Here is a 10,824-nt window from a genome sequence, read left to right as displayed (position 1 = left end):
TATGCTGCAGAATTTGTTAATGAAGGAGGGTGAGAATGTAGACAAAAATCCCCACATTCTGAACCTGCGTTTGCCGTGGTGTGTACCCAGATTTTACATACCAAATTATTTTTATTCTTTCCTGTATTTTGCACATTTTTGAAATTAGCTCTTACTAACTTTGAAAATCTATAGTTCACCTTTTAACGCATGTAAAAAAACAACTCGAATCAAATCTCCAGTGTTTGTGGAGGTGTGATGCCTTCTCAGCAGTACCCATCTTGCGACCCCGAGATGACAAACCTATAAAAGAAAAGTCAACAAAATGATGGAGGAAGGGGAGATGTTTCAGGAAACTCAGTCCTTGACGACACTATGGAATTCCAGCAAACCAGGGACAGGCCCATTTTAACTTCAACTGAAAACAGGAAATATTTCAGGATTTTTAAGAAGCGAGGACTTTCCTTTTAAATGTCTCTCCCTTCTCAATTTTAAGGGCTAATTATTATCACAAGAATTAAATATCCCACAATTTCTTTAATGCTAAGCCACCTTTTTAATTGCTACAGGTAAGCTGTGGCCAGCACCGTGGTGCATACCACTTTCTTCACCTTTGTGTTTATATCCCTGGGACAGGTCCCCGCAGAGCCCTTCTGATGGGAGAGGAACAGACTCTGAGGCTTCTCTCTCCCAGGAGCCCCAGCCAACCCAGCCCACCCAGGGAGTGGCATCTTGGGAGGCTCATGAAGCCTGATCAACCAGCCAGTATCTGAAAGCCCCCCTAATTCTCGCCCTTGGTGGCTGAGGCTTCCCTTATTCTGCTGCCTCCCTCCAGGGCACGGTTCTAGCTTGTGCTTCTCAGGAAGTGAGGAGCTGTCTTCATCTCCTTACCATCCATGCCATGGGAAAGCTGGCCAGGAGGAGCCAGGCTGGGCTCTGGGAGAAAAGCTTTGCAGACTGTGGCTCTCGTGAGAAGGCGCCAGCTCGCTTGGTCTCAGCTGACACCAGCTTCTCACCTCCTCTCGCTGTGGAAACCATTTCCCCATTGAGGAAGGGACTGAGCCACTGGTGCAAATTGCTTGAGCCCTGTGGGGACCCCCAGCCCTGCCAGCTCATGCAACATGCAGCACAGCACCAACACCAGGGTTAAAAGGTCCCCCTTGACCTCCCCAGACGTTACGCTTCCAATGCCCCAGGCCGCCTATAAAGAGAGGAGAAGCCTCAGACCCCACAAGGGAGCAGCAGCCTCGGGTCCTCCCGCCCCATCTCTTCTCGGCCAGCCCTTGAGCCCACTCTGCAGCCCAGCATCATGGAGGTCCCCGTGGCCGTCCTCGCTGTCCTGTTCTTCACTGAGGCCCTCTCCTCCCTGACCTGCTCTGCCTCCCGTGAGTCTGACTTTCGCTCTGTGTCCTAACTCTCTGACCATGGGCTGGACGCCAATGTCAAAGTCTGTGCCTGAGGCCCTCCAAGCAGGGCATGCCAGAAGAATTTTGAGGCTCCTGCCCAGAGAATTTAGCTTCCTAAGGGGTTTTGGTGACTCGATTCTGGAGGACAGAGAAGGACAGAGTCTCATTTTATGGATTGGAAAGTGGAGGCCCAACTGGGATTTTGACAGACGTAGTTTATTAAAAAAAAATAATAATACTGAATTTACTGTAGAGAGGCATAAAGTCCCCAAACTAAGGTAAATAAATCAAAGAAATACCAACTTCCTTCTGGGTCCCTCTGTCCCCCTATCCCCACCTCAAGCATGCTAACCCTTGTTTGGGGGAAGGCCAGGAGAGGCTGGTCGGCCTCTCCTTCTGAACAGGCACTTGGAGTCTTTCTGTCCTGTCTCTCACAGTGGGTGCTGACACCCCCACCGCCTGCTGCTTCTTCTACATCTCCCGGAAGATTCCGCGCAAATTTGTAGATGACTATTATGAGACCAGCAGCCAGTGCTCCAAACCGGCAGTCATGTAAGGGCCGGGGGCCTCCTGGCCACCCCTGGAGAGGGAGGCTGGCGGGCTGGGTGAGGTCCCATGGGAGTGCTCTGCTCAGAAGGCCCTTCAGGGTGCAGGAGTCCAGCAGGTGCCTGGTGGGGGGTTTCAGACCTGGACTGGGGCCCGCAGAGCCCTGGGCAGTGGGAAGAGGGGGAGGAGTGACAGCAGGAAGGGGCTTTCTGAGCAAACCCTTATGAGACATTTGGGGAGGGTTCCGGAACCCCAAGGTTCCAGGGAAACTGTCTGGACAGGCCCTGAGGTGTCTGGGCAGAGTAGGATGCAGGGCCCTGGGAGTCCCCTGCTGGAGTCCTCAGTATCCCCTCCTTCCACCTTTTCCACAGCTTCCAGACCAAGAGAGGCCGGCAGATCTGTGCTGACCCCAGCGAGGCGTGGGTTCGAGCCTACATCACCGACCTGGAGCTGAACGCCTGAGTGGCCTGGAGGAAGTGAGGAGGCAGCACATCTGTGGGTGGACGGGGGAGCGAACACCTGAGCTAGGGCTGTGACCCCGCAGTTCTGGAGGCCACCCATTCTGTGGGTCCCACCCTCATGCCCAGCCTCACTCTGGGGCCCATCTTACATTTTAGTGTATGTATCTCATTTAATTCTTGTAACCAATCTCGTTTAAAAATTGTATTATGCAATGCATGTTTTCTCTGACAGCCAGTGACTTCCCTTCACCACCCTCCCCTCTTTCCTTTCAACTCTTCTCACAAATAATACACAGAGCAGCCAGTGTGATTGGCTGTACCAGAGAAATTATGCCCATATAGATCTCAAACAACAGGCGCTTACTGAATGATTTTGTCCAGCGTGGCTTTCAAATGATTGAAGGCACTTGTGACAGTTTCGTGGATTTTGTTTGCTCAACTAATCAGAATCACAGATGAACACAGACCCTGGAAGAAGAGTAGGGAAATATGAAAAGAGGCAGAAAACCCAGGAACGGAGCAGAGCAGTACTGCAGATATACCAGGTGCTCCCTGGAGATACTCTCCTGGAAAGTTGAACCAGACACTCTTATTTTTATAAACCAGTTCATAAGTGATTTGATCTAGGAATATTTTGTGCCAAGACAATACCCACTGATGCACATAAGTTCATTTTCTCATTCACGCTTTCTTCTGTGTGATGTGACATTTGTTGAAAGCTTACCGAGTTCTGGGTTCTATCCTAAGTGCTCCCTTAGGTTTGTAACAAGTCTAGTGACCCTGCCTGTGGAACAGCAAAGACCTGGCAGGAGGCTGAGAGCTTTGGTCAGAGTCTGTGCTCACTGCTCAGCTTTGGGGGAGAATTTTCTTTCTCCATAGCCATCTTTGAATTGAGGGTTGGGGGCTTGGGTGGCCAGCATTAGCTAATAAAAATATAGATTGAATCTTCTTTCTCCGTATGTCTTAATACAATATTTGTGACATACAAATAATTGTTTTTTGTTGACCTGAAACTCAAATTTCACTGGACGTCTGGGTTGCATCTGGCAACCCTCCTTAGAGTGAATGCGTCTTACAAAGGTGACTATTTCCTGTACTAGGTGGGAGTCCAAGGATTGGCTTAAATTGAATTCACCAGTAGAATCACTTGGAGGAGCTTTTAAAAACTTCAATGTCAGGGCCTCACCTCCAAAGCTACAAATTTATTGGATTTGGGAGAGTACTGGCATCTGTGATTCAAAAAATTCTCAGGTGAAACTTCCCAGCCAAGTTTGAGAACCACTGATAAGGTATAGCCACAAGTTGGGGCCTGCCTGGGGGTTTCAGAGATAATAGAATTTCTTTGGATTTTTTTTTTTTAAACTGGGGATTAAACCCAGGGCACTTAAACATTGAGCTCTTTTTATATTTTGTTTTGAGACAGGGTTTCTTCAAGTTGTTTAGGGCCTTGCTAAATCTCTGAGGCTGGCTTTGAACGCATAATCCTCCTGTCTTAGCTTCCCAAGCCTCTGGAATTACAGGTACGCACCACCACGCCCAGCCTCTTTGATTTGTTTTTCTTTCTTTTTTTAAAATTTGTTATTTTAAGTAGAGTAATTTAAAAAACCATTTTCCACATTTTTTACTGGTGCATTATAATTGTACATATTGATGGGATTTGTCCCTTTGATTTTTGAAGGCTTCGGACCTACTTGTTGTGTGTGTGTGTTTTTTTTTTTTTTTTACTAATTCCATTGTATGGTTACTCAGAAACAAACAAGAAAATCCCCAGATACAACATTACTTCTAGAACTAGGTTTTGGAAGCCCTCTCCCCATGCACAGCTTGTCCAAAGTCTCCCACCCATCCCTCATCCTCTTCCCACTTGTAGCTCCACATTGCCCTCTGCTGGTGGAAAAGTACAACTGGTTGGAGGGCACCATCATTGGCTCCAGCCTCTGCTGCGTCCTAGCCCAAAGAACTGGACTGTTCGTTGTGATGGTTAATTTTATGGGTAGATTTGACTGGGCCAAGGGTTGCCTTGATAGTCTATAAAACATTATTTCTGGGTGCATTTATGAGGTGTTTCTGGAGAGATTAACATTTGAATCAGAAAACTGAGTAAAGATCACTCACCAACTCAGGCAACCCACCAAGGATCAAAAGAGAACAAAAAGGCAGAGGAAGGGTGAACTGCTGTCTGTTCAACTTGTCACATCTGCTCTGGGCATCTGCCTTTGTCCTCAGGCTTTCAGACTGGGCCAGGACTTGCACCATCACCTCCTCCTCCCCTGCTCGGGCTTCTGGACCTGGGTTAGGATTTCCCCCATCAGCTACCCTGGCTCTCAGCCTTCAGACTGAATTACTCCACCCACTTTTCTGGTTCTCCTGCTTGTGTCCACATTGTATCATGGATAGCATCATCTAGAGAGAGACGATGTCTGTTGTTCTGTTTTTCTGGAGAGCGCTCATACATTCATTTTATCAACAAGACAAAATGGACAAACCTTTAAAAGGACGGATTTGAAAAAAAGGGGGCGAATCGGGCTACCTGTAGACCTAACTTCTGTGTCCTGCCTAGTCTCTCATCTTCTCATTTCTACTTACACTAATATTGGTTTGAAGAGAAGAACTCCTGTGTTTTTAGTCCTGCAAGCTCCAAATCACTGGATTCTCAATCAGCTTGGTTTGCAGGTGGTAAACAGCAGGAGTCCCTCTTAAAACTATTTTTTTCTTCCCTTTTATCAGATGAGTCCATTTTAAAGTAACTCAATCTTTTTCTTGGTGGGCCTAAGGACTCATGCAAGACATAGTTAATCTCCAGTATTCTCAATTTTTTTGAGCTCTTCTTATCCATATCCCTTTAAGTTTTTTCTTTTTCCTAATTGCTCTGGCTAGAGTTTCAAGGACTATGTTTAATAGAAGTGGTGAAAGAGGGCATCTCTGTCTTGTTCTAGTTTTTAGAAGGAATACTTTCAGTTTTTCTCCATTTAGAATGATGTTGGCCTTGGGTTTAATGTATAGAGTTTTTCCAATGTTGTGGTATGTTCCTACCATCCCTAATTTTTCTAGTGTTCTGAATATGAGTGGATACTGTACTTTGTCAAATGCTTTTTCTGCATTCTTTGAGATAATCATGTGATTCTTGTCTTTAAGTCTATTGACATGATGAATTATGTTTATTGATTTCTTATGTTGAGCCAACCCTGCATCCCTAGGATGAAACCCACTTGATCATGGTGACTTATCTTTTTAATATGTTTTTGTATGCAATTTTCCAGTATTTTATTAAGAATTTTTGCATCTATGTTTATCAGGGATATTGGTTTGAAGTTTTCTTTCCTTGATGTATCTTTGTCTGGCTTTGGTATCAGGGTGATACCAGCTTCATAGAACGAGTCTGGAAGGGTTCCCTCCTTTTCTATTTCACGGAATAATTTGAGGAGAATTGCTCTTAGTTCTTCTCTGAAGGTCTGTAGAACTCAGCTGAAAATCTATCTGGTCCTGGGCTATTCTTTGTTGATAGGCTTTTGATAACATCTTCAATTTCATTGCTTGAAATTGATGTGTTTAAATTTTCTATGTCCTTCTGATTCAACTTGGATACACCATATATCTTTATAAATTTGTTGATGTCTCCAGGTTTTTCTATTTTATTGGAGTATACAGTATCAAAATAGTTTCTGATTATCATCTATATTTCAGTAGTGTCCCTAGTGATATTTCCCTTTTCAACACCAATTTTAGAAAGTTGAGTATTTTCCCCCCTTTCTTGTGGTTAGCTTGACTAAGGGTTTATCAGTTTAATTTTTCCAAAGAACCAACTTTTTGTTTCATTGATTTTTTGAAATTTTTTGTTTCACTTTTATTGATTTTGGCTCTGATTTTCATTATTTCCTGTCTTCTAATGTTTTTGGTATTGATTTGTTCTTCTTTTGCTATGGCTTTGAGATGTGATATTAGGTTATTTGTTTGATGACTTCTATTTCTTTAATGAATGAGCTCAATGCAATGAACTTTCCTCTTAGAACCACCTTCATAGTATCCCAGATATTTTGATATGTTGTATTGCTATTCTCATTTACCTGTAAATATTTTTATTTCACCCCTGCTTTCTTTAACTATCCACTGATCATTCAATAGCATATTATTTAGTCTCCAGGTGTTAGAGTAGCTTCTATTTTTTTTCAAATCATTGATTTCTAATTTTATCCCATTATGATCTGATAGAATGCAAGGTATTATCTCTATATATTTTTTTGTATTTGCTAAGAGTTGCTTTGTGGCCTAAGATATGATCTATTTTAGAGAAGGATCCATGTGCTGCTTAGAAGAAAGTGTATTCAGTAATTAACAGATGAAATAGTCTATATATGTCTGTTAAGTTTAAATGACTAATTGTAGTTTTGAGTTCTATAGCTACTTTATTTAGTTTTTGTTTGGAGAATCTACTCAGTGATGAGAGAAGCATGTTAAAGTCACCCAGTATTATTGTGTGGTGGTCTATTTGCTTCTTGAAATTGATAAGGGTTTGTTTGATGTACGTAGATCTTCCATTGTTTGGGGCACAAATTTTTATGATTGTTTTGTCTTGTTGATGTATAGTTCCCTTAAGCAGTATGAAATGACCTTCTTTGACCCTTCTGATTAACTTTGGCTTGAAGTCCACTTCATCTGATATGAAGATAGAAACCTCTGCTTGTTTATGGGATCCATGTAAATGATAGGTTTTTTCCATCCTTTTACCTTCCGTCTGTGGATGTCTTTGACTATGAGATGAGTCTCTTGGACACAGCATATTGTTGGGTCTTGTTTTTTTTTTTAATCCAATCTGCCAGTTTATATTTTTTGACTGATAAGTTTAGGCCATTTATATTCAATATCATTATTGAGAAATGATTTTTATTCCCTGTCATTTTGATTTGTTTCTGGTTTTTAATTTGACTTAGTTTCTCCTTTGATTGACTGTTCTCTCCAGTGTAGTTCCTCCCTTTGCTGGTGTTCATTTTTATTTTCATTTCTTCTTCATGAAATATTAAGTATGTTTTGTAGTGCAGGCTTTGTAGTTGTGAATTCTTTTGACTTTTGTTTATTGTGGAAGACTTTTTTTTTTTCATTGTCAATTCTGAAACTTAATTTTCCTGGGTATAGTATTCTTTGCTGGCATCCATTTTCTTTCAGAACTTGGTATATAGTACTCCAAGATCTCTGCTTTGAGGATCTGGGTTGAAAAATCAGCTGAGATCCAGACTGGTTTCTCTGTAAACGTGACCTTTAATTTTCCTATGGCAGGCTTTAAAACTTTATCCTTATTCTGTATCCTAGGTATTTTTATAATAATGTGTGGGTCTGTTGTAATTTTGTATATTTGGGGTCCTATCAGCCTCCTTATTTGATTTTCCATTTCATTCTTAAGGTTTGTAAAATTTTATGATATTATTTCATTGAAAAGATTGCACAATTCCTTTGGTTTGTATCTCTGAGCCTCCATCTATCCTGATAAATCTTATATTTGATCTTTTCATGTTATCCCATATTTCTTGGAAGTTTCGTTCATGGTCTCTTAACATCTTTTCGCCATGGTCTCCATGGTAGAGGGAACTCTCTCTATCATGGTCTCCATGGTAGAGAGGACTCCCCCCTCAAGGGGGGAGGTCCCTCTAACCTGGGTGTTGGGGGTAGGTTGGTGATGCTTTTAGTTGAATTTTAAATTTGTTTTATTGATTCTTTCATTTCAAGGATCTCTGCTTGACTTTTTTTTTTTAAGTATCTCTCTCTACTGAAGTGAATTTTGCTTCCTGTATTTTCTTTCTAGTTTCACTCCTTACATTGTTTACCTCTTACATCAGTTTAACTGTGAACATTCTAAACTCCTTCTTTGACATTTCTGCCACTGTGGTGTTGATGGATGCTGTTATTGAAGTATTTTGGTTTGTTTGGGCATTTTTTTCCCCTTGTTTTTTTTTTTTTTTTCATGTTGTTTGTGTGTCTACCCATCTAACAGTCTGGATCTGAGGCAGTAGAGTTTCTACCCTGTGTATTTATAGTGTCCCTGAAAGTTTCCAGAACCTCACCATTTGGGAGTACAAATAATAACAGCAACCAATGCAAAAAAATATGTGGCTTAAAACCAAATAGATCCTGCTATGGTATCTACAATGTTAATTGTCACAATAAACAGAAATGATGTGATTAGTAATTGCCTACAGTAAAAACAATAAGTTTGCAAAAAGTGTTTAGAATTTCAAATGGTGACCAGGGAGAGAAGAGAAGTGATGTAGAATGTGATGATTATGAGGGAGGAGAAGATAAAATAGGAGTAAAAAATTAACAGAAGAGTGAAATCACAGAAAAGATTGGCTATTAGCAGAAAAAAAGAGAGAAAGAGAAAAAGAAAAAAAATAAGAGAAAGAGAAAAAAATATGTAAAATAAAAAGTTAAAAATAAAAGAATACAAACAAAACCAAAATATACTAATCAAACATCCTAGTCCTCAAAATACTGATTCATGAAAAATAATTACCTTCAAAAAATATTAGAGGGGCTTAGGTTTTGACTCAGTAGTAGAACACTTGTCTAGCATGTGCGGGGCACTGGGTTTAATCCTCAGTACCACATAAAAAAATAAAATAAAGGTATTTTGTCCAATTGCAACTAAAACAAAAATTTTAAAAAAAATGTTAGAAACAAGAAAAAAGAAAAATATGAATACATATAAGTGTTCACGAACCATTCATGTCACAATTCAACAAAGAAAAGAATAAAGGAAAAAAAAATCTTGATGAAAAGTTGAAAAGTTAAAGAACTTTTTTCCACTTGAGTTCAAAAGCTTCTTGGCTCCCCTACTCAGCAGTGTTTGGTGGGATGGGCTGGAGTGTGATGCCTGCTTCACCCTCAGGGTGGGGTTGCTAAAGTGTGAGAGGAAATGCTGTAGGTGGAGCTCCTAGAGGTGGGTTGTAGGCTTAGGTAGTCTCCAGGTTTTTCACTGAATGGTGATTTTTTTTGAAGACTGTAAATCAGTGCACCTCTAGGACCCAGGAATTGCTGGTTTATGCTGGGAGATTGCACCCCAGAGGTCTCCCCTGGGTTCCACTCATGGAGTATAGGAGCCAATCCTTAGTCCCTCCATCACCCATGGACCCCACATTTTTGGTCTGTCAGGTTAGTCTCCAAACTCAAGCACTCCCACCTCTGCCCTTTCAAATTCCTGGCCTGGCGCATCTCTCCCAGCTGGTCCTGCAAGTGTCCAGACTGGAGGGGGAGATAGGGAGCCAAGTGAGTTTCCATGACCTATATTCTCCTATGAAAACCCTTCTCCATGTTTGGTTTTCTCCTGGTCACTTAGGCACACTCTATGTCATGCAGTGTGGGTTTGCCAGACCTGTATTTCAGGCCAAGCTTGGGTTTGCCAGGAATCAGCTCCCCCACTGCCAACCTCATGCATGGCTGCAAAATGATTCCTTCCTCCCCGATGGCCAGGAGAGATGGTGGCTTCTTTCCCACACAGGGACATTGCACAAGGACGTTTCAGGTTGGTAGGACAGTGACTTTGACCTCTGATCTCTCTATCTCAGACATACCTCCTAAAAATGTGGGTTCCTTTAATTCCCTTATCCCTCCACTTTGTTTGTGGGGGAGGGGGACCGACTCTAGCAGGCACTATCACCACCAGTGGTGACAGTGGCACCAGGGATTTTGTCCTTATTTTATTATATTCAGCCACCTGAGTCCCTGACCCGCTTTGAATATCCAGAATTAATTCCCAGAAAAGTCCCCCTCCACCAGCCTTTTATTTTACCTTTTATTTTGAGAAGCTGCCTGTCTGCTTTCTTGGTTTCATGCCATGGAGCAGCCAGAGAAATGACCTTGTCTATTCTGCCATCTTGAAAAACCTCTTAGCTTTTAACTTTTTAAACTCAATATTTTGAATAAAAATGTTTTGAATAAAAAATTGCATACTCATACTTAATGAAAGTCAAAGGTAAAAGAATGGAAATGAGAAGTGGAGATCTCCATTTCTTAAAAGTCATATTTGCCAGAGGAAGTCTATAATAGATATATGAGAATGTAGTTTGTCTAGTTAGAGATATACTTACAGACTGTATGTTCTAGATATAGTTGTTTTTATTGATATCATGGACACTTTTCATCTCAGTATATTTACATCAGTGGTACTTAATTGTTTTCAGTGATTTCATTTGTTGTATTGTTATACCATGATTCCTATTTGAAACTATTCCTCTTTGAAAGAATATTTTTTTTCCTTGGTTGTTTTTACAAATAAAGCTACAAAGAACAAATGTGTTCTACAACTTTATAAATACAGGTGTATATATATTTGTGTTTCCAGAGAGTGCTTCTTGACATAGATTCCTAGAAATAAGATAGTCTTATGGAAGACTTAAAGTTTAAAAATTGCTGAAAACTGTGTCATTACTCTCCAAAACTTCTGA

At 41.2% G+C, this 10,824-nt stretch overlaps 1 protein-coding gene across 1 annotated transcript; it reads left to right on the top strand.

Moving 5' to 3' along the window:
- Positions 1-1,288: 1,288 nt before the first annotated feature.
- Positions 1,289-2,393, top strand: LOC143409897 (C-C motif chemokine 3-like). Its single transcript, XM_076870474.1, has 3 exons — positions 1,289-1,364; positions 1,823-1,937; positions 2,303-2,393. Exons 1-3 carry the CDS (start codon positions 1,289-1,291, stop codon positions 2,391-2,393), a joined length of 282 nt encoding a protein of 93 aa, XP_076726589.1.
- Positions 2,394-10,824: the final 8,431 nt, after the last annotated feature.

The sequence above is a fragment of the Callospermophilus lateralis genome, chromosome 11 (genome assembly GCF_048772815.1).
Source record: "Callospermophilus lateralis isolate mCalLat2 chromosome 11, mCalLat2.hap1, whole genome shotgun sequence".
NCBI classification, from domain to species: Eukaryota; Metazoa; Chordata; class Mammalia; order Rodentia; family Sciuridae; genus Callospermophilus; species Callospermophilus lateralis.
This window is presented reverse-complemented; position numbering and strand designations above follow the sequence as displayed.

Bases quoted from the DNA above. Each gene is read 5' to 3' on its own strand.
- LOC143409897 (XM_076870474.1), top strand. From the start codon at position 1,289: ATGGAGGTCCCCGTGGCCGTCCTCGCTGTCCTGTTCTTCACTGAGGCC. The intron at 1,365-1,822 runs GTGAGTCTGACT...TGTCTCTCACAG, and splicing joins CCTGACCTGCTCTGCCTCCC to TGGGTGCTGACACCCCCACC. The intron at 1,938-2,302 runs GTAAGGGCCGGG...CCTTTTCCACAG, and splicing joins TGCTCCAAACCGGCAGTCAT to CTTCCAGACCAAGAGAGGCC.